Source organism: Mycetomoellerius zeteki, unplaced genomic scaffold, assembly GCF_001594055.1.
Source record: "Mycetomoellerius zeteki isolate Tzet28-1 unplaced genomic scaffold, Tzet1.0 scaffold73, whole genome shotgun sequence".
NCBI lineage: Eukaryota > Metazoa > Arthropoda > Insecta > Hymenoptera > Formicidae > Mycetomoellerius > Mycetomoellerius zeteki.
In genome coordinates this window covers 510,759-536,431 of record NW_017257753.1, presented here as the reverse complement: position 1 = coordinate 536,431, position 25,673 = coordinate 510,759, and the positions used below count along the sequence as shown (strand labels likewise).

General features: G+C 35.4%; 1 protein-coding gene across 1 annotated transcript in view; it reads left to right on the top strand.

The window, feature by feature from the left end:
* Positions 1–25,673, top strand: part of LOC108729345 (protein turtle) — a 243,709-nt gene that overhangs the window by 31,473 nt on the left and 186,563 nt on the right. Inside the window, exon 3 of the mRNA XM_018458406.1 lies at positions 25,308–25,513. Coding sequence (XP_018313908.1) covers positions 25,308–25,513 — 206 coding nt within the window. The remainder of the gene's footprint in view (positions 1–25,307; positions 25,514–25,673) is intronic.

Sequence of the window (25,673 nt, the reverse complement as noted above, 5' to 3'; positions counted from 1 at the left end):
AGGATTTCGATAGGCTAACACAACCAAAAATTGACTAATGCAATTAAAAATGCTATGCCATATTTTACCATCTAATTTACTGCAGCAGCCAATCTTTTTTTTCAGTGTAGATATATATCTGAAAGTAATTTTGTTAGGACATCCAAATAATTACGCTGGAATCTCAAGCATGATGAGAAATGCCGCAAAAATTCTGATATTCCAATAATCAGTTTGAGCATTCCTACATAATTATTTTAATGATACAAAATTATATATATATATATATAGGATCGCCAGTACATTGTTAAATTTATAGTGTCAAATATAACCTACCGTGAGTCGCCACTGCTACTACTAAATATATCGTTATTTTTTATCAAAATGATAGTTAAATTTGACACTATACCGTGTCAATTTGACACTATACAATATCAAATTAACACTATAGTGTCAAATATAACCATTGTTTCAGTATAAAATAACGACATGATTGAGTAGGAGCAGTGGCGACTCACGGTAGGTTAAATTTGACACTATAGATTTAACAGTGTAGTTACAACGAAGCCAACTCTACGACTATCAAATGATGATAAAGGTTCTGTCAATCAGTTCCTGGCAAATGACAACAAAATTCTATCCGCCAGTACCTGAACTATGGCAGTCAGTACTGGACCGATTGTAAAACTCTTATGGGTATTTTCAGATCCGTGTCTAGTTGAATTTCGAAATACTTCGGAAAAATCGTTCTTTCCATGTAACTAATGTCTATAAGCTGTTCCCCTTCAAAGAATTATAATCAAATTTCTAACCAGCTTTATCTGAGATGGATACCTACTAATAAATAATTACAACTAAAAATGAGAGTCGCTATACTTTTGCACTGACGTTTTCAATATTTTTTATTTGATATTTGTGATGCATATAATTCGAGTTTAATTTTTTTAATATTATTTCGAAAAAACAAGAGTTCTTGTCCTAAGGGGTTTTTTTTATCAAACATATTTTTATCAAACGCGATTTTAATATGATATTTTTGCGAAATACAGGCTTTTGAAAAAGCATATATGCCAAACGGTCGTGACATTATTATTGGATTTTATAGCTACAAGGCTGCGAGTTGAAAGAGGCGAAAACCAGTGGTAGTGCTGTAAACAGATTTCTCGGACAGCGTGATTGCAGTTGCATCGCCGTAAATAGCGTTTCTTGCACGACCGCGAATTTCTTTTTGTTGTAACATTATTAAGTTACGTAGAGTGTCACATTTTGCATAATCGCGGCAGGACCGTCGAGAGCATAGTTTCTCTGCATAAATTTCGACGGACAGCAATATTGCGCTTTATTTAATTCGGTGAGTTATTAACATTGTTACGGAAGGTGTTCAGGTTCGATTTTTCTTACAGTACTTTTCAATGGTAAACATAATACGAATCACTTATTTTGAATGCACTTTAAAGATAGTTTTCAGACAGTCTCGGTGTAATTTTAATGTGATTACAATTTGTAAACTCATGTGCATTTTTATGTTTTTAACTACAGTTAAATATTCGTTCCTTTTTACGAGATGTAGGACAAAGTTACTGATGAGCGCAGCTCAGTCGGGACAAGCCGGGGATAGAAAACTGTGATCCCCGAGCGAAAGAGAAACAGCATCCCGTTTGAAGGAGCTGCGGTTTTATCTCAGTGACGATATTTTAGTTTTAACGATATACAATTGCGGTGTTCTGTGTTGTCGTAAAATGTAGCCGCGGAATCGTCGCGGCAGTAAGCGCCGCGAAAACGGGTTTTCTAAAACCATTCTTCATCCGCACGGCAACGGATCATTTCCTTGTAGGGGATGCGGAGCTTTAAATTCTCTTTAAACTTCCAACGCCGAATGAGCTGCGTTTACTACAAGCGAAGGCTCTTTCGCGAATAAAATGATACACTGACCTACTAAAAGCACATGAACTGTGTACGTTCCCGGATAATGTATGATAAAAATATTAGAATTTATAGGTGACCCACGCTTAAAAAAATTATGGCGCCCTCCTGTTCGCACAAGTCAAGACACGGTTTTCATATTATGTTATTTATTGTCTCAAGTATTAGTTTGCACATGCAATGATTTTTTTTATGTTAATATATTTAGATAAACGGAAATTGTGATTTTGCTATCAATTTTAATATTTATTCTTATCATACCTTATATCTTATCGTACCAACATTTCTGTTGGCTAAAAAAAGCATGTATTTTATATTTTTCGAATCCATCCTACAAATCTAAATTTAGTTTCTTGATGTAGGTAGAAAATAATACAGAGCTTAATAGAATTTAACATCATTCTTTAATAATAATTTTAAAAAATTAAGCAAAATTTAGAAAATTAGTAAAACTGATTACAATTAGTAGAGCTAATATTGAAACATTAAACAACGTTTAATAAAATGCAATTTTTATTAAATTACGTCAAAATTTATAAGATAAACAAGATATATATATTTTTAATGTTTTTTCGATACTTTAAAATAATAGAAAAGTTCGCTGGTTGTAAAATTACGAGAAATATTCTATGTGCAACAAATTAACAATTTAGCTCAACTGGAAACCAATAATATCAAATAGATAAAATGTTTATTTACTATTATACAACGTGCCCTTGGATGTGAGCCCTTACATAAGAAAAGTAGGTACTATTTGCGCACAAATTTATTATGCCTAGATTGTATAATTTATTTTTCTATTATTTTTAATTTTTAATATAGCAACAGCTGCATTCTATTATATATAAAGAAAAGAATACCTATAATAAGAGATTTATTCTTGATGATTCTTAATAATTGAATCATCTTCTGAGAGAGAAGGCTTATCACATCGACGAGTCAAGATAAAATAATTCGTAATGTGCATAAACATGAACTTCGACGGCAGTAATTTCACAATGTAAATAATCATGATTGCGGATAGCGGAAAAATAAATAGTCCAAGCTCCAATTACACACGTCGGTAGATTATACGGCGTAGTCACGCACTTAGCGTCAGACGCATCAGCTAACGAGAGAACGCCACTTGGTGAGGGCGCTTAACCATGCGGGATACTCGTCGCGAATGCAAACGGGCGTGCCCTCAACCCCCTTAAACGCGAGCAACGTGATATCGCAGCCGGGACGCAGTTTTACCCCGTCGCTCTTCGCTTCTCATCCCTTTCATCCTCCGCCGTTTCATTCTCCATCTCCAGCGTCCTTTGAACGCATCGTGATTGCATTTTCGACAACATATATACGAAAATCCAACGATTCTGCGTTTTACGCAGCGACATGCGCTTCTTTCCTTTCTGTTCAATAAAATCATTTTTACCTTGTTGCAATCAGTCGGATATAAAATTTCAATTCCGGCAGATACCATTAAACCTCAAATTAATATTCTGATAGAATACAGTAGTTAAATAGAATTCAAGTAATATGATTTTTGCAGTACGACTATACATCAAATATTTAATCTATAAAAAAGTTTTTTTGCTTTTTATTATATTTGATCGAAAAATTATCAATGTCTTGATTTTTATTAATCCGGAATAGTTAACTGTTTTTTTCTTCTCTTCTTCTTCCTCCCCTTTTTTTTACGTAAAGGATAATTGTGTTTCATGCCTTAATTAAAATCACTATTATTAGCAACATATAATTGTATATTATTAATTGCTTTTTTATTTATTAGTATTTAAGAACATTATGTTAATTACAATTTTTTGAAAAAAGTAAGTAGATACTAAATAAATATTAAATAAATAAATATTAAATGGAACGAGTACATTAAGTAGCACTTGTGACAATATTTCTAAAAAATTAAGATTTTAATTAATATAACGCTTTTTTATTGCGAACTTTTAACGAAATTGCATATTTAACAGTTCGTAAAGAGTAGTATTAATAAGGAACAAAAATATATCAAACATCCATATAATACAATATTTTACAACAATTCACATTTTCTCGTCACTGAAGTATAAAAGCATGTTCCAAGTGGCTATTCCCGTATTAAACAAAATTCATTAAATTCAAATTAGTAAAAAAAATATCGGAATATAAGTAAATATAGGTAAATATAATATTTCTAAAAAAATTATTAGCAATAATATTTTCAGAAACATTTTATTTACAAAGGATACTTATTATTTTCCAAATAAACTTTTTGTGGTCTATCATCGATTAAATTAAATTGCACTTTGATTTTCAATTTTAAAATGTTCAATTGTAACAAATATTATAAAAGTAATTAAAATGTCATTAGGAAGTTTCAACTACGCAACGCTTCTATAAATATTCCATTATCTAACGCGCGTATGACAGTAAAATTACGGTATCATTGGCAAAATTCGTCTGAAATGCACGATCGCTTTTGTGCACTGAAAATTTGCTCGCGTTCGCATATCATAAAAGGCTGATTGTGAGAGACGATAATTTATGGCTAATTGTTGGATCGAACAATACGTGTTTACGTGCGATATTATAAAGCGGCATCGTTACAGCAATAATGCATGTTTCAGACATTATCAATATGCGTAAATATTTGTTGATGTATGTTTTGCTTGGTTACGAAATAACACTCCTTTAACGCTTAATGTGCACATATACGAAAAGGTTACAATAACGAGCGGTTCTGATCGATCGAGGTCTGAAAATTAGCCTGCATATGAAAGCTTGTATAAGATAATACGTCATCTCGTAAATCTGTTGGCTGAAAACTCTCCAAACCAACGATACTCTTGTCGAGCTCTTTCCATAAAATATTCTTCTGTTACCTTACTATGTTAGCGTATAGTTCTATCTTAATCCTTTCTTGGTTTATGCTTTTTCGTTGTCCTGCGCACGTTGGTAAGAATTATTTCAAAAGAGTAAAACAGGATATTTTTTTTCCTTGTTAACTTGAGTAGCTTGGCAGAGAGGAATATTTAAGTTAATTTCGAGGTAAAAAGAAAAACCTTTGCGGGACCTCATTGCATTTGCATACGTTTTACCGACCATTTTTCTTCAACCGCAAAGAAGGCGACCCGTCGAACGCAGACTCGGTGTGTACAACACATCTACCTATGCAAATGTCTACCGCAAACGCAAAGCGGAGTAGTCTCTGGTGAGTACACGACCGTGTGTACTGTATGTTATTGCAGCCTCCATCGGTGGGATCTCCCGCCGAGTTTCTGCGCGCGGGCGCGAATTCCGCGTAATTCCTTCTGGCGCTGACTGGATTAATTGTGCGCGAGAGAAACTTGGCGAATTTCGCGGCAAGCGGCTGCGAATGCTCGAGGCTGTCCCTCTTTCCGTCGAACAGGAAGTGCTGATCGCGCTGACACGCTGATGGGGTTGACACCAGGTGTTAACGCCGCAACTCGTGGCGTCACCGTAGCGTCACCGCGCCGTTGTGGAAACGATCTCAATTGGTGCTAGGATTACGTCAAGTCTGCTATTCTATCGTCAACGAGAAGCGACAACGTTTATCTTAGGGATTGTTGCATTATTGTTGATATTAATAGAATTATTTTACCCATCGCTAGAATCTTGCAGAAATGCCTTACTAATGAAGAAAAAAATTCATAGGAGAAGAATAAATACATTTAGAAAAAAGCATATATGACAATAATTCAGTAAAATTATGGCTAGAAGTTCTGTTTTTATTATTATTGCTACTATAATATCAATAATAATAATTATATTTATATAGTTCTACCAAAAAATATATCCTATAGTTGGCACTAAAAATAATTATAAATTGTAGATAATTCATAGCGATTGAAATCATTTTTTTCTTTCAGTATAGACGAAAAGACGAATTTTACTAAAATATCTGAAAATTCATGTAGGTACAGAACTGGAAAAAATTTTGTTGAACCATCAAAATAATTATGTAGGAAACTTAAGCATGATAAGCAATGCAGTAAATAGTTGAAATTTTAATAACTATCTTGAGCATTGATAGTCTAACAAAATTATTTTTAGATTTGTATTTATCTAAATTTTTAGATAACTTCGACCTATTTTACATTAATCATAATTATTTTACTATGCAATTATAATTATAAATATTAAACTTTTCTCTCAGTGTATTTACCCAATTTTTTCTTGCAAATTTCTTTCTCGTTAAAAAGGCATTTGTATGAGATTTAATTCTAGCGATGCAAAAGTTCTTTTCGTGTATTTGTAAGAGTATACTCGCTCAAAGTTGAGACGAAAACTAGCAAGATCTTGGACTTTAATTTTCGAATCTTTTCTATTTATTGTTAAACGCTGTAAAGCCTTCGCTATCAAGTCAGGATGCGGTCAATGTCTCACTTTGAAACATTTCATTGATCAATCAAAGAAAGAATTTTATTAATTACCAATCAAAGAATGCTTCAAAGCATTTACAACATATAACGTTGACTGTACTCTTAAACTCGTCTTAAAATTGTTTAGTTAAAATGAAACGTGAACGTAGGATCGAACACACGAAGTCGTGCAAGATTACTGCTTGTGAAATCGTTATTACAGTCAAGACTATTTCCACAGAGGGATTACGAATCGCACATGCGGGTATCGTCGTCTAATATATCGATACTACTTGCAACGCCAAGTGTCACCGGTACCGCAATCAGTTAAGCGCAACCCACGCGGAAGCGTTCTCGATCGACGAGTCAATTGTCCTCTGCTTTCTCGTTCCTATTGTGCGGTCAACTTACATAGCGTGGACAGATGAACGCGCGAATCTCTCTTTGTGTACGTGTGAGCACACGTGTGCGTGTAACGTGTCGCACGTGGCCGGATGCACGTACTACCGGCTGGAATTATCGCGCTATTGTCCGCGTAGTTACGCGACATAATGGCGGATTTCTCGTTGCGATATACGCCCGAATCGGCAAACCATGCTGTTCGTTATTACGCGCAATTTTTACGCGTCATTATCCTCCCTATTGACACTCGTTGGATTAAAGTAACTACGCTGACCAACCGGAATAAAATGATGACCGCGCGAAACAAAGGGGTCATTATCCATGACTATTCCTGAGGTCGATTGCGACATTAATGACGGTAGATTAAAACTAAGCGGACATCATATTTTCAAATGACAAAAACAATAGCTAGCGTTTTAGCAATGAATTTATGAGAACCACTAAATAAGTACTCGCTGTTTTTTAAAGCGATTATAAGCTTTATTGGAAAGCAATTCAAAGTTATATTTATCTTGTATCGTAGTCCCTAGTATCGTTATTTGAATCATAAATTACTGAAATTTGTTGCAAAATATAGGAGCTTATTTAACAAACGTAGGGAAATGTAATAATGGTAAAATATGGTTTATTATACGGTTATAGTGGTAATTAAAGCCGATGTATGTAAAATCAATTTAATCGGTGGGATAATAATTAAAAGATGTCTAATCTCCTATTCAGAATATGGATATACTGTGTCCGAGGTTAATACTGTCCAGTGAGCGAAGATGTTGTCGATACCGCAATCTGACCATACTCGTTCCTCGACCACTAGCGGATTCCAATGCCCGCTACTACTACGGAGCAACCGCACCGAGTGAACCAAGTCTATGAGCACCAGTGTGCGACATAGATTTTGCCATAACCGAGATGGGAATAGATACGACCAAAGTGTAATCGTATAAGCTTCTCCTAACCGTGAAAGTTAAGGAACTCTAAATTGATTACACGCTACAATGTCGGTAGAAATGTAATGAAAATCATAACTCGTGTCGTCCCGAGCACGAAATAATTTGCAGAGTGCTCGTGGTACAAAATGAAAAGAAATGATATACAGTTGGAAAATTTGTGTTAAATCTAACACATCTGACGTGCCTCAAAATTTTGTGTTAATTTAACATAAGATGATTATGTCAGAGAAAGTAACATAAATATTACGTAAAAAATTAACATAAAATATAACACTGATACAGTTTATGAACAAATTGTGAAAATATATTTTTTCAGTAAAATTATTATTTATAATAAGTTAAATTAATTAATATTAAGATATTTTATTCATTTTATACTGGCAAAAAAAATTAGTTTTTTCAGCAATTTAGTTTCACTATTTAGTTGAGGCATTTTTTTAATAGCAACCAAATATTTCGTTTACATAACAAAAAATTTAGTTGTTTTTGCAAAATATATTTTCTCTGTTTTGTAAATAACAAAAATATTTGTATATACCTACCACTAAACAATTCAGTTCACGTAAAATTATAGTTTTGTTCGGTATATCTCAACTAAGTTTCTGTTGTTACAATAAAATTTTGATTCATAAAACAAAACATTTTTTCTAGTTTATCTTAGAATCTACGTTTTAAAATACATTATTTTTATACTGCATTTCATAATATATTTTAAGTAATGGTCTATTTACTCATAAATTGCGTTATGTGATATTCAACATTAAGAAATGTTGAATATCACATAACGCAATTTATATCATAGATATATAATAGATATATCAATTTAACACAAAATGTTCAAATAATACAATCACATTATGTTAAATTAATACTTGGATGAGTTAAAAATTTAACACAAAATTTTCACGAGAACTGGTTTTAACGCAAATATAAATTTTTTTTTACTACTTGGAGCGATATTCGTGAAATTTAGAATCGATCAGAAATTTTAGATATTTATTGATACATTTTGCGTATTAATAGATATTCGAAGAGTAAAACAGAAGCAATGAAACATAAACTGATTATTTCCATACAGCTAAATTAACTCAATCGACCGTAAAATCGGTCTTTGAAAGACGTACCGTTACCAAATCTAATACTAATTAAGTGTGAAACGCAGCAGCAACGATAGGAATGTCATAGGCGTATGCATATAGAGAAATCAATAGATTTAACAAAGTAGTGAGTTACCGCCGATCGCAGTTTCATTCGATGAATCTGTTAGCCGAAATTGCTACAAAGACACCCGTAATGGGTGCAACCACGTCATTGGAAGTCCTGCGGGCGGACGGGTGGGTGCCAATCCGGTTCGGACCAGGTATTTAGTCATCATTGCGGTTCCGACCTCATTCGGCTCGCGCGACTGTCGAACGGCAGAGATTCAGCGATAACTGAGAACGTCGGTCGTAGGAACATCGAAATCGTTCGTCCTGATGATCCACCGTAACTACCGGCAGATGAATATGGCGACCGGTCGACTATTCGCCGGTCGATGACCTCGTTTACAGCTGCGGCCGCGATATCGTTGCGGTTTCTATCGGCCATGAGCGCGTTTCCTACGTCTAATAAATGATGTCAATCCCAGGGTATAGCCGATACTGTGCCGAGTGCGGCGCGCTCGATAAATCATATGGCCGCCCGTTCACGATCGTATCAAGTATTTGCAATTTGCGATATCATAACCCTTCCTCCTCCGCCTAGTTGCTTAGTATGAAATTAATTCCCTACCCCCAGACTACAAATGATCATGTAGCGACCTATTTACCCGCACTCGTGGAACGGATCGCGTGCCATGCCATTGGTCTTTCGTTTGCGCATTTGCCGGTGCATACTGGAGCGCGTTAAAATCAGGCTTACCGTTTTGCGTCCATTAACTTTTCACTTAGCTTATTTAATTGACGTCTTGAAAGGCGAACAGTTCCGCTCGACAACCCGGGAGATGGACGATTGATAGTTAAGAGTTTGGAAATACCGACACAATCGCGAATTGAGAGTCTCGAGTTAAGAAAGTTGGAGACCCTCTTGAAAAGTTTCGAGTCGGGAATTTGAAACACGCGAATATTTCCATCCGGAATTTTTCCTTTCAAAAGGTATACAGGCGTTGCGGGAGTTGGCGTACGATCTCTCGCGTTTTCTTTCGTCGTAAACCGGCCATAACGATGACGTTTGCATCAGCGATTCTTCAGAAAATGCAATCGACGTTTCGAATACGAGATCGACAGAAGTGGAGGAAAAAAATAGACATCGCTCGCTCGCTCGCTCGCTGCGCCGTCAAGTTTTTCGCCGCATTTCCCGTCGATAAACGTTAAATGCAACCGGCTTGACGCGCATTACGGAAACGCACGTCAACCCGCCCGAACGTCAAATCGATTCTTTCGCTCTCGCATAATGCCGCACTTGTGCATGATCTGACAGTATTTCTCCCTCTTTTTCCCTTTCTCTTCGGATGTTCATCATATATATATATTTTAACACGCACACGCAACACCGATGAACAGCTAGCAAGAATTCAAACGGGTTTCCCAGGTTCTCACCACGAGCGATTTTAACCGCGGCGAGATGACGGGAAAAATAGTGCAGCGCCGAGTTTTGCGTGAAATCGTTGCGGCGGTATGCACATCCATGTATGTTCGTGTGTGCACGCGCGGTTTGCACGCGATATTTCACGTGAAACACGAAAACGTGCTGCGGTTCGCCCCAGTTCGAAAGCAAAAGTCACACGTTTCATCGAGCGCTGATGGCTCTTGGATACGCGGGCACAATAGAGCGGGCATTGCTCTTTTTTTTTGTTCTTTTTTTATTGCTATTTGCAGCCTGTTCAACTGAGTTTCAAACGCCGCTATTACCGCAGACTAATACAGAGACAGTTCCCCTCCGCTTTATTTTGCAACTTTGAAATCCGAATTATAATGTAATTCTGAATTAAACGACGTTACGCGAACATGGCTTCTAAGCTCAACAGTTTCAGAAGTAATCGAATTTTAAGAACAAGCTGAGCAAGTCCCCGCGATGTAAGACACGAAGGCAAGATGATAAAACAAGATAATAAATATAACTAACGAGATATTATTTCAGAGAATCAAATATATATTTCATACAGATATAATATATTTCTGGAAATTTATGAAATTCTTGTAAATTTCACAGAACTGCATAAACGTTAAAAAAATACATAAGATCTACAATGACAAATAGAAATTTAGATTTAATTATTGTAAAGCTATTTAATATAAAGGGACATACCTAAAACATTTAATCATCATATTTCTATACATTTCGATCTTGAAATTAATCAATTAATATTATATATTAAAATTAAAGTCTATTTTTAATGAAACATTATTACCGCTAATAATGTCTAAATATGATTGTTTTATTAATTATTACTATTTCTTTGCCAACAAACAATTTTAGAATAAAATATACGATTAACAAACTCCACCAAATAATAATAATAATAATGACATTGTTGAGTGCACTTAGGATGAGATTATTGAGATAGCGTGTCAAAATTTGCACCGAAAATGACGAGGTGATACGAGTTACAAGACCCTGCAGTTACAAAATCAGAAAAATGAAAACTAAATAAAAAAATGTAACAAAAGAACAAAATATTCTTGCTACGAAAATCTCTCTCTCGCTGCAGATTTTTTTACGAAACAACGCCGATTTCCGTTCGCTTCACCTAACCTCTCTCGAAATGTTAAGACTGGCGATAGTAAAATTTGATACGTTTCCCTTGGGATGGGTGTTCTCGGTTTATTTTTGTCGGCTATCACGTGCCGCCGTTACCGAATGACGACCATTCCTCTCGTAATGCGAAACGATTCGTATTGCCTTTGTCATTCTTGGACAACGGCGCGCTCTCTGCATCATCCCCCATTTTGATTTCCCCGGAGTCATCATCGTCTCTGTCCCCGATAGTGATCACGATTCCCGCCATAATCTTGGATCGCGTTCCGGAGAGGATAAAAAGTGATTCATTGTTTTTGTGATAATAAATGAAGGCCACTTTTTCCTCCAATGTTTTTTGGAAGTTCCTCCTGGCGAACTCTTTTCTCTTTCCACATCTTTTCTTTCTTTTCTCTTTTTTCCCCGTTTGTCTATTTGCAGAAACTTTAACTTTCACGGTTCTGAACTCCGATGAATAACCTAATTTCCGATTTTCTAAAAACGCCCCCCTCTGACTTTAGGAGAAAGTCCTTCGCCGACACGATGGATCAAAGAAGAAGAATGTTTTTGGTGTTCTTTATATCGGATTAAAGACGTTACTTTGAGAGTTGTATTTATTCTTCGTCGATGATCAAAGGAATCCACCGGCGGAACTCGCGGAATTTTCATAACTCCATTTGTATGATAGGAATTGCTAAAGCAGGTTCATGAACGTCGCATCTTTATTTTAATGCATTCAGAAACGTTTTTATTTACTCATACTTTCTTCAATATAGTTTCTTTCCTTTTCTCAAAGCAAATAATAACGTAAAATACTGTGGAAATCTAATTATATTACTAATAATTTTTTTACTAAATCTTTATGGACATAATTTATATGTATAACGCTGACTTGTTATATCAAAGAAGGTTTATTATATCAGAGATTATCATAAACATTGATACTTGTCATAAATCATTTTTATTGAAAATGTAACAATTAATTTCTTAGAAGAAATAAATATTCATTTAAAATACCTGCACTGTATAAAAAATAAAATATTAATTTTAACTTAAAGACGGTATACTATACGTCTTTAAGTTAAAATTAACATTTTATTTTTTACAGTGTCTATTCACATATGCGATTTAAATTTATAATATTTTTGTCACGGGAAAACGCTACCATCAAATTACTTTGTGTTTTTCTTGCTGTAATAATTAGCACGACAGTGCATAATTTGAATCAGTAGCCGGATGGCAAAAACGGTAACACCGTTGCCATAGCGACTGAACGTCGGCTTGAATTCAACACCGCTTCTTGCGATAAATTTCTCTCCGCGGGTATAAACGCGAGCGCGTAGCTCGCATGGAGATATGAATTTTTCCACCGCGGGTCACATATAGTTTGCAAGTAATTAATTAGCGAATACCATCGCGCACTATTCTCCTACGCACTGCTTGCGCATTTGTCATCTCGCTCTTTCTCTCTTTCGGTTTCATCTCTCTTGCTCTTATACACTGTGTCTCTTGTGTTTTGCAAAACGGAAACTCGTCTCTCGGTAACTCATTAATTTGATGTTACTTTGGAAAGAGAAAGAGAGACAGGAGAAGTTCCGTTTCAGCATTCATGCGTTTCTAGGTGAAATTTTGTGATATGAAATTTCTCTTGACCGATGTCGGCGAAGGATTCTTTCCCTGAGATAGTCATCACTATCTCAGGGAAAGAATCCTTCTCCTGACAAATTGTATCAGCTTTCCATTAAAAATAAAGAAATCTGAGAAATATCTTTCATGGTGTTTTCTAACCGGAAATTAAGGGCATCAATATGAATCCAATGTTGCCAAATTTTAACACATAGTAAATTTATCTTAATATTTTAAGCTATAATTCACTATAATTTTCTTTATAATTTTTTAATAAAAAATATTGAAATAAATAGTGCGAATTATTGGCAATTTTCTGTACAGGTGCTATGATTTTATTTATTTACAATTAAAAATTACACACATATATATATACATATATGTATAATGTTTTACCTGTTACTGAATGATGTATAATAAGAGCGACATTGTTTTTGCGGAAAGAAAATGTCGGAAGAACCGCAAACGTTCTCTCTTATCAATGAACTCTACAAACTTTCACAACGATGTCAGTTTAATTACATTTACATATAAATTACCTTATTGTAATAGTCTTACAAGAAAAGCACCGTCAGATAATATCCCTATTTACGTGACTTAGTGTTACTTTCTCGTGAAAACTACGACTGAAAAAGCATCATTAAATGTATTGTATTGTAAATTTTATAAAATGTTTTAACGGGCAACAAAAGATGATATATATTCCGATTAATTTTCATCAAATTTTATTTTTTTCTGAGCTTTAAAAAAACTAATATTTTAGCTCTCGATGAGTTAAATATCTAAGACTAATCGAGAGGAAAGAAATTTGTTAAATCTATATATAATGCCGACGTTTTTGCCTTGCGTGTCTTACTGTGCATGTTTCCTTCGCGCGAAATTTGCAGTTTAGAAATGCAGTTTGCCAAGTAATTCGCTTATTTCGTTTACCTTCTTAACTGGGTCTTAACGCGAGTGAACGCGCCAGTTTAAAAGAAACGTGAGAAATGTAATATAAATGTCCCGCGGGATATGTAATCTTCTTATTGTCAGATTAGCCGTCAAAAATCACGTTAAATTTACGAGGTAAATTAAACTCGATTCCTTTACCGTGCGACATGGAAACTTGGCGCGCCTTGTAAAACTGTGATTTTGCATGCAGATACGAGAACTCTTCTTTCAGTTGCAATATTTATTCTCCTTGTTCTTTCTTTCTTATCTTTCTAGTGAAAATACTTGTCACAGACTTTTTTCGTATTAAATGCACAAAGAAGTGCGAAAAAGAAAGCCACAATTTGCAACGGTTATGAGCAGTAAATGGAATTATTTAGGCTCTTTGCTTTTACGTTCCTTTCTCATCGTTATCATCTTTACTTATCTAATGTATTAAAAAAAAATAAGTGATAGCGGAAAAAAGAAGAAACAAATTTATGGGATTACTGTATATACGAGGCTCTCTCCTTAATTTTATATTCTCTTTCTATGTTCTAGCTACTCCGCTGCTTATGAAGTAGGAGGATAATGCACGTCGTATATTCTGGTTGCCGTCTTCCATCTTAATATAATAATTCTGACTCCCATTCGGTGCGTTCCCGGACCGACGTCGTAAATAGACCCACCAATTGTCTGGTGCGACTGCCGCCGCAATCTTAGTTGGAATTCGATTCGTTTTTTTGGCATTCCCCGACGCGATAGAATTATGTTCCATGTTCGTCGAACATCGTTGTCGCACATACAATTTCTGCACCTGCCACTGACTTAGCCTCAATCATAGCGTCCGGAAATTTCTTTTTATCGTGACTCTATCATCTCGTTTCTGCATCTATCATTTGCCTCTCCAATTTCTCGGTCAATTTACGCGAATGTCGTTCATTTGACTTAAAAATACGTCGTATTTTTCCATAGACGTAATAAAAAAAATAAACAGTTGCATATTCTTTTATCACTATCGGTTTAGAAAGAATAAGGAAGCTTAAAGCAAATTATTCTCTCTCTCTCTTTCTCTTTCTCTAAATTATCGAGTTGAAGAGAGACGCTGATATGTTCAATTCTTTCTAACGAAGCATAGCTATTAAAATCAGGGAATACGCTGTCTATACAGGGTGTTTCCAAATTAAATGGCAAAACTTCGGGAGCGTGTAGAGGAGTAAAAAACTAAGAAAAAAAGTCCTATAGACATATGCTCGTTTTTGCTCCGTTTCAGAGAAATCGAAAAAAAATGTTTACATTTCTTGCCATATCTAGCACCGACATATTTGATTACATTTTCCACTTTCTGTTATGAATTTGTCAGTCGCTCTTTGAAAGCCTTTAACAGTAGATGAATTTTGTCTTTTGCAATATGCCGCGTACGTATTCTAATAGTGAATATGCTGATATGGTTTTTGTATACGGTTTCTGCAACGGTAATGCTTTAAAGGCGGTGCGAGAATATGCACGACGATTTCCAAACAGAAGAGTGCCAAACCGAAGAGTGTTTATGTTGACATTTAATAGATTGCGAGAGACTGGATCATTTTCAATTCGACAAGAAAACAACCGATTTCAAGCAGCGTTACGAAGAGATTTGCAGGCAGGGAATCGTATTTTACAACATTTTGACAATCATCCTGAGACCAGCGTTCGGAATGCGTCGGCTGTATTGGGAGTGTCACCACAAACAATTTGGCGAACTGTAAAAGGAGATAATCGCTATCCCTACCACATTCAAAAAGTGCAAAATTTATTACCTCAAGATCATTGGAACAGATTGAACTTTTGTAACTGGTACCTTCAGACATGCCACAATGATATTTTATTTCCATCTAAAATAATGTGGTCAGATGAGGCAACATTTACCAGAGGTGGAATAATTAATCAAAGGAATTATGATATATGGACTCATCAAAATCCCAGGTCTGTTAGAGAATACAAATTTCAGCAAGAGTTTTCTGTTAATGTCTGGCTTGGAATTTGGAACGACGTTTTAGTGGGACCGTTTTTTTTACCTGCAAGATTAAATGGGGACCGTTTTCTAAATTTCTTGGAGAATGAATTTTCTGACTATTTAGAAAACATCCCATTACAACAACGTACTGAAATGTGGTTTCAATTAGATGGATGCCCTGCTCATTACAGCAGAGTCGCTAGAACCTGGTTAGATAGAAAATTCCCACAACGATGGATTGGACGTGGAGGAGCAGTACATTGGGCAACTCGTTCGCCCGACTTAACGCCATTAGATTTCTATGCATGGGGTACTCTGAAGCAAGAAGTTTATTCTTCGCCTATTCAATCAGAGCAACATTTGAGAAATCGTATCGTAGCTGCAGCGAACAGAATATCGCAAGAACAGTGCCTGGCTGCTACAAGAGCCGTGTTTGACAGATGCAATGCTTGTATTGCTGCAAGAGGTGCACATTTCGAACAAAATCTTCATTAAAAAGTTTATAAATAAAATAATTAAAATAATAAATTAAATATATTTTTTTCTTTTTTCGTGATTTCCTGCGAAACAAAGCAAAAAGGAGCATATGTCTATAGGACTTTTTTTCTTAGTTTTTTACTCCTCTACACGCTCCCGAAGTTTTGCCATTTAATTTGGAAACACCCTGTATCTATATGTTATGTCTATATATGGATCTTTTATTGTTTTCTAATTTTGCTAAGAATATAGAAAACATTTAAAAATTTAAATTAAATTCATGCTTTTTAGCATCTATTTATCTTAATTGTGAAAAAACGCAGTGAAAAGAATTTTAAATTGTAAGAAATCGATAATCGCGTTGCAAAAAGTGAGGAAGATAGAAAAAGATATAGATATCATAATTTATTTATTTCTGAATGTATGAAACGTATATAAACAGACGCGATGTTTTACTTGAACTTAAACAATTGGCACACTCCTCACGAATAAGCAATCCACCTCTAAGACAAACAGCCATCAGACTAAATAATATTCATGAGTGACTATTCTACGCCGAATTAACCCGAATAAGACGGTAAATGTTGACCGTCGTGGAAACTGTCGTACTCCCCATCGTGGTAGCAATGGAAACAGCCGGCGCTAGTCAGACTCATCAAGCGCTCGAGCTAGCGCGCCGTTCCCTTCGGGGAGAAATCAATTTTCAATTCACTTGCAACATTATTCGACGTGATTCGACGTGAAATTCAACTGTAGCGAATCGTCGATGTATGATGCTTACTCAATCGTGACTTTCGAGGTATCCCTTTCGACGGAATTCCTTCAAGCAAGAAACGGCACGACCGATGAGAGCTCAGTTCGCGGATAGTCAATACAGGGCCGATCATCCGTCTTTCGGAATTGCCTGGAACGAGTGCATTGTGAAATTCTCCCGATCATCCTCCATCTTTCCTCGCCGCAGCATCAACGGCAGCGACGTGCTCCTTTGTCACCAATACTCTTCCCCAGCGTCGCTCCCTTCCGCCTCGTCCTACCACATCGTTCTCTTTTGTTCCGCGCTCGCTGCGTTCGCAGATTCTTCCATATCGCGGCGAGTTTGCCGCGCGGAAGGAAATTAAATCGACGTTGATGGTGTTTGCTATTTCGCAGCATTGTGAGCGAACACCCCGTTCGTAAATACAGCTCTGAACGGGGGCTCTCCCCGGTCTTTTGAGCGCATCGCGATTGTATAACGTCTCCATGGCAATTACAATGTTTCGTGTTTAGTTCAGTAAAATAATGAACTACTGCCTTGGGGCTAAAGGTATAAAGCCCAGAAATTGACGTAAACGCTGTATATCTAACGAAAACTAAGTTTGAAAATAGTTTTATTGAAAAATAATATTTATTTTTATGACGATTTTAATACTTTGTTAGTTTTCCCTTGAATTTTATTGTCTAAAATTTTTTTTTTCTAAAAAAATACAATAAAATATGATATTTTATATCTATGCCTAAGGCTGTGAGGTAGTAAAATAATCTTTTTGTTTTTATACAAGCAGATGCTTTCCATAACAACTGCCAAATTTGCGAATTGTTGAATTTAGAGACGATTTCTTCTTAACAAATATATTCAATCGGACAGTCGAATATCTGTTAAATTGATCGTTTTGATTTCTAGAAGGCTATATAGCCTTTTTATAAATTTATATTTATATTAATATATAAATTTATATAATTATATATAACCTTGTATATAAATGTCCGGAATGAATATTTACACTGAATATGTATTTACATGCATTGAATTTATTTATTTGCGGGCATAGAATTCGTTCACAGTCTGTCGAGGTATGATTGCATAAAGCGCGAATACAAGGGGCTCCACCCTTTCGGTGCGCACAGCGCGATCGATCGTTCGCTCGGCTTTCGAGTGAACTTTTCCAGCAATCGCGATCGGGGGACTGTCGAGAGCTATTGGAAACTCTCTCATGAACCAAACCGGTTCGTTCTCGATGTTCTGCTCAAATATAGGCTGGTGCATGGCGCAGTATCTGGTGCCTGCGCGTTACGATTTAATGCGCAGACTGGAGGCATAACGGGGAACATCGTGAAGCGGCCACCATTTGCGGCTGTGTAATCGGATATTATATTCGTCGATCGGATTTGATATCTCTGTCCCATTATGCCGCGGCATGAATTCCATTTGGAAGAATAATGACGGAATGCGGTGATATTTGAATAGAGGGATAACTGTGACGATAGGTCGACATTGCTACGAAAGGTTTGGTTGGTAAAGTGCGGGGACTGTGGCAGAGATATGGCGAAATTGAAAACGGAAAAGGGTTGAAAGCGGAATCTTTCTATAGGTATTTCGAGACTAAAACCGGTGGATATATAAAGAATCGCGCGATGATATCGCGTCCGAAAATATTCAAGTCTGATTGAAGTCGTTATATAGTATTTGAGATCGGCAAAGCCCGCTTTGTAACTAAATGTCACCAATCACGTCCGATGTGGACATGCCGTGGGCAGATCGTAACGTACATTACAAAGCTGTTCTCTTTCACAAAAAATGTATTGTTTTGTTTCAATAAATGGTAGCAATTTCGCCGATATTATAGTTTAGATATTGTATTGATCAAAATTCGATCGATTAATGAATAAGCTTCAGGAACTTGAATTTTAAAATGCATCATAGTACATAATGGTTCATTAAATATAGAAATAATATAATTTTAAATGTTAATGTTTCACTAATATAAGAGTTAGGGAATCATATAAAATAAATTTTTATGTATTTCTATAAGGGCGATGAAATATCTAATAACGAAAGCTGAAAGTAGATTTTTATACACACATGGAAAGAGAACGGTCTTTTTGAAGTATCTAAAAATTCAGCTAGATATAAATCTGAAAATAATTTTGTTGAAATTATTAAACTAATTTTGTAGGGCCTTTCAAACTGATTTCTAGAATGGCAAAATTCGTTGTAGCATCATGCTAGTTTCCTATATAATTATTTTGAAGGTCCAGCAAAATTATTTTCAAATCTGTATCTACCTAAATTTTTAGATACCTCAACAAAATTGTTCCTTGTGCAAATATATTTCTAACACATAATTTCCTAATTAATTTTCATTATTTAGATTTTCACGGCAATAACTTTTAACAGTGCTCTTCTATAGTTGACAATAAAGTGCAACCGCGTTATCAAATGACTTGAACAGTTTCCACGATCCCCTCTGAGACCGCGTGATACATATTTTATCGTGGATTTATCGAGGGATTTTTTTAATGCTTCATCCTGCGCGGTGTAATTTGCATAAGAGAAACCTGCAGCCGTGGCGATGCTTGTCTCCGGCTTGCACATCCGTTGCAATTAAAAATCATTTTATCATCGTCGTCCGGGACGGCTTTCGCGGCTAATGCGAAACGTAACGAGGTTGTCCCCGAGAAAATCACATTTCTTCCGAGTGAAAACACGCACGAGCACAGATTTTATGAACAACGACGAAAATCGGCAAGATGATCCCCATTTTACTCTAATGCCGCTGTCTTTTCGCGGTGTATTAATTCTCCAGGTTTTTATTTATCTTCCAAAAGGTAAAACAGTGAATAAAATTAACAAATTATTATGCAGCAAAGTAGATGGAATAATGGCGCGTGAAAAATAAAATTTATGTAGAGATTAAAAAATTTTACTAAGGCAAAAGCGTAAATATAGAATTTTAATATAAAAATGGTACATAATTTTTAAAAGTTGCAAGATTACAAAAGAAATTAATAATCTAACAAAATTCTTATTAACGAAAAATTAACTTAAAATTTATAATCAAAAGATACATTAAAGATTTTTTCATCTAAATTTTAGAAAAAACTTGATTTAATAGTATTTAATTTGATATATATTTCCTATTAAATTAAATACAACTATTGAATTTTTTCTCCTCAAATTTACATGAATCTTTTAACTATATTAAAAATTTAGTTAAAAAAAAACAATCATGAGGAATGTATATTTTTTCTAAATACATTTACATCTTTCGAAAAATGATCATTCGTAATATTTTGCATGCAGTTTGCCGTAAATCGGACAGGAATTTAGTTGTCGGGGTATACATATACTCCTACATTAAAAATAATTTTATCATCGTCATCGCCATGACAGCGCAGCGTGCAACGAAGTTAGCGAGAGAAAATCATATTTCCTTGTCAGTAAAAGGGGTATGAGATGTCGAAGATTCGGTGTCGAAGCGAACTAGAAGGACTGAGGGAAGATAGTTGCGAGGAATGGGTCAGCGAAAGAAGGTAACGGAAGGAAGAATCTGCGAAGAAAAGGGAGGGGAACGTGCTGTCGCAGTGATGATGCCGTCTGCAATTACACTGCCTTAATTTTATGCACGAAGTTAAGCTCCTTTTAAGAGTTCCGAGAGTGGTTAAGTTCCCCTTACGACTCATCCTCCACCGCGCAACATTCGTTTCACCAACGCCGCCCGTATTCATGGAAGACCTTCTTTTAAACCGGTGGTGCCAGCGCAGCTTCCGGGCAAGACCCAGCGATTATTTTAATTTGTTTAGGGGCCATCTGCCACCTCCATTCCATTTTCTATCTGCCTTTTTATTCTATCTCAGTTCTTTCCTTTCTTTGCTCAGCGTCGATCCCTCTTACCACTCGTCCTCACATACACACACACACACACACATATTTACGGATTAAAGCTCCGCTATCTAATCTTACCAAGTGATAGCGAAAACTAATTGTACTATTACGATGTTCACGTAAAAGATGATAATAAAATAAGGGTTATATATGAAATATTAAATAATGATATTATTTCATCAAATATATAAAGTTTTAACAGTTATTTTGGTCAAAATCAAAGTGCACATCTTAAAATTGTACGAGTAGTTTCTAAGAAAATTTTAGTAGCGTTTCTCTAATTATGATATTCATTACGAATTCACATTTTTCTTTCAGTAAACAGTGCCTTGATATTTAGAAAAGGATTTTCATTTAAATAAATTAATCATTTTATTAATTTTGGTATTTTTTAATATTAAAATTACTTATTATTTGAAAAATTAAAATAGAAATTAAAAAATGTCTTTACATTACACAGATATAATAGATATTGTATTATATTATATATAAAATATGTGTAGGTATATGAAAACATTCGACATAGATCTTTGACATTTGTATATTAATTTCTAGGAATAATTACGACAAGTGCAATAAAACAACTCATACATAACTATATGGAAAAAGATTCCATCGAAGCGCGATATAATTGAATTCATAAATAGTTTCGCGACAATCTAGACATGTAAAAAAATTTTCCGTCAAAGCACATGACAGAATTTACACGATCGTGACGTATTTTATTGCTTGCAATTGCTATTTCCGACGACACTAATGAATCGTTGACAGTATTAATTAAAATTTCATTGAATGATAATTATTTGAAAAATACCTGTGACACGTTCTGAAACGCGACAACATTCCGAAAATTACAATCATAATTATTTATATTATAATTTTCATTAATCAGCAAAATTTCCGCGACATATTAATTTACACACGTATATTTCTCGCTTAAAAAGTGCATTCTCCGCTTTACAACACTGTACAATTTATAATTGTACATTTACACACATATTTACGCATATATTTTATATGTAATAATCCGTACAAATTGTAACGTTTTTCTTTAACTTTTCATTTCGCATGATAAATTTGTTCGCGAAATAAATTTCGTTTTTATCGAATGTCACGTTATACATTGTTTCCTGTAATTTTATCTTTTTAATTGCATAGTTCATAATTTATTTCTGCTTTTACGTATTGAAATATAAACGTATATTTATATACATTTTATGAATTGAAAAAACTTTAACTGGATAAAATGTACAAATGAATTATTATTATTATTATTATCTGGTAAAATGTGAGTTTGGTATTTCGTATTTGTAGAATTATGAAGTGATAGCCAATAAAATAAAATTTAATTAATATAAACTTTAATATAAATAACTAAAATTAAATTTTATTTAATCTTTTTTCAAATTTTAATTAAATAAAAAATGGAAAATGAAATTATTAATATAAACAATATACGCGAAATATGTCTGTATATAGCTTTTACTCGCAAATTCATATATCTAGTCTTATATAAAATAATTTTCAGATCTGAACAATTCGTAATTTTTTCAAATTGAATATACAAGATGTAATATAATTGTACAAGATTATACAATACAAATACACACACAAGATATAATAATTGTTAAAAATATGAACTTTTCACAAAAATAATATATATACATATATATATGTATACACAGAGCACACGCGCATTTTAATCAGAGCGAAATGATTGGATACTGCTGTATGTAGTGCCACGCTTTTCAACGTCGTTCCGCTAGCAGCGTTCGCCTTCACGCTTAATTATCCACGCGACACAACGTGGCCGACTTTTGCAAATAAAATTTTCCGCGAGGGATTTACTCGCTCGGCCTCGGAGAGCAGCCGTCCGTTGCAATTAGACCTTTTTACCGCCGACGTGTGCTCGCGGACCCTTTAAATTTCACGTAGACCGCGTAAATCACGGAGGTTAGCTCGACAGGCGAGTTAACGCTATGAGCCGCATCGTGTCGCGCTGTTAAATTTGCGGGTTGCTTCCGCTCGAGTCATCGTGCTCATTAAAAACCGATCCAATTTGTCTTGGCAACCGCGAGGATTTCGGTGAGAGCAACGCCGAAACTTGGGTGCCGTTCTCGACGCTGCGGGCGCGATCGACGGCGCGAGCTTTGGGTCTTATTGTACCAACTTCGCCTATCGCAACTCCGTTGCTCGATTAGACTTACGAACTTACGTTCAAGCATCCTCGATAATAATTGAAGGCACGTACAAGAAGCAGGATGCACCTGCGTCACAAGTTGACTTCAAGGAATAATGGAAACAGACAACATCTTTTAATGTTGGTGAATTTGGGAATGAAGGGAAGACATTTTGTATATAACGTAATAAACGAAAGCGAGCACGTTTGGAGACACAAGCTGGCATTCCTATATGTTTGAAAGTGCTGAGAATCGGCACTCTTTACATTTCTGAAACATTCTGAAATTTATGCGGTACTCTTTTACGACAAAGGAATAGAACACGGTGGATTTTAAATAAATTGGTGAGAAATAAATCAGATTATATATCACGGTCTCCGTATTCGTGGATTACCCGTTAGATCATAACGAACAATATAGCGCGCGCGCGGTTGCCTCTTCTTTCAGCAAGACCTAATACCGTCTCCGGAAAGCTCTGACCTGGGAAGTAAAGGGTTATCTGACTCTCTCGGTCGAGTGCACTTCTCTCGGTCTGTATTGAATCTTCTTGAGCCCGGGCGATTTCGAGAGGGATAGGCGAAGAGCTTCACCTCTCGCAGGGTTCTCCTCGACTATGACGAATTGCGAAAGTTCGGTGAAAAATTGGCCGAAGCCAGATAAGAGCGGCCGGGGGTGTATAATGCGTCGTACTTTGGTCGTTGGCCATTCGTTCCTCCACTTACTTTCATCTTGCTAGCCAACTTAACCCGCATTATTTAGCTCACTCCCGGTCTGTTCCTCCGTTTGTTCTTTATTTTTTTCCCCGAGCCGTGCAAGGAAAAGATTTTAAAATAACTCTGTGTCCCGGGGGGGAAGGGGAGTTTCTGTCGAGCTGACAAATGCGAGTATCGTGCGGCGGACGGCGTCGCGAACTACGCGACTTGGCGCCGCGATTTGCGACACGCGAAACTGTGGTATTTAACTCCACGACGGACATATTTCGCGGCGGTAATCCCGTGATTTGTATGCACGGCCCGAGGACACTCCGCGAAGCTCGCCGAGCACAGACGAGGTATATCAGTCGCAAACAGACTTCTCACCGTAAAAGCAACGTGCAATGCACTCACGATAAGAACTCACTTTGAAGTCTTTTGCGTTATATTAAATCAGCGGCATAAATCTTTTCTGTATTACTTACTTTTCTTATGAAGTTGGTATGCAATGAGATATACAGATCTATTTCTTTTTTTTCAGTCTGTGGATATCTTGCGTCTTTTATGATTTCACAAACTGCTCTTTGTTTAAAATGTTATTTGAAATTTAATAAAAACTTATAAACAATTTTGAGACTACAGGGTAACAAAAAAAGTTTAACCACAAAAAAGTTTTGTGTTTATCAAATTTTTAGTAATGTATATTTATGTAAAAAAAAGAAACAAGCTCCGAACTGTCAGAGTTATTTTATTAAATATGAAAAATAATAATTAATTTCGAAAATAGCCAGCTTTAATATAAGTTTTAGCTTTGATAGAAGTTTAAAAAAATTTGTTTTAGCTTCAGAAAGAAACGCATTCACGATGGCCACGCATTCTTTTTACAGATACGTTCTCCCAGACAATTAAAGAGTGTTCTTTAGTTCCCTAACTGATAAAAAGCTTTTGGTGCAGAGTCTTTACATTTAATAAAATGTAACTATAATATTCCAGTGTTTATTTTTTTATTACATATATTATCTAGATAGCAAGCTGATAATATTTGTCGTCATTTTGATGTCAAAATGACATTAAATTTAATAATATTAAATTAATGACATTAAAGTTAAAATGATGATAAATCAGTTTTCATTATCGAGATATTACAGAGTGACAAAAAAATTTTGTGTTTATCAAATCATTATCCATGCAGCAAGCTGACGTTATTTGTCGTCATTTCAAAATGACATTAAATTTAATGATGTTAAATTAATGATATTAAAGACATCATTCTAATGTCAAAATGATGACAAATAACGTCAGCCTGCATTTAGGATAATGATTTGATAAACACATAAAATTTTGTTGGATAAAATTTTTTGTCGTTCTGTAACATCTCGCTAACCAAATAATAAATAAACAAGACTGGGCTATTCCCTACTTGGATTATTTTATTCATATATTTCTGCGATTGGTGTTACAGTTACGACGCGAGAAGTCGGCAGTTCGGAAAGGCGAAATTGTGGAGCGCCGCGCATTTTTGGGGCCACCGAGCGTCTTTTCGTGCAAGCCCGCCGGCGCAGCTAACACTTCAGGATCTTCAACAAAGTGATGAGGGTGTCTACAGGTGCAGAATCGATTTCCGAAACTCGCCGACGAGAAACTTGAAAGTTAATCTCACCGTTATCGGTGAGTACAACGATCTTACCTTTAATTGATGTAATAGAATCTTCGTTAAAATATTTACATGCGAAATATTTATTCCAAAAGCGAAATAATTGGTCTATGGCGGCATATATATACAGGGTGTTTCCAAATTAAATCGCAAAACTTCGGGAGCGTGTAGAGG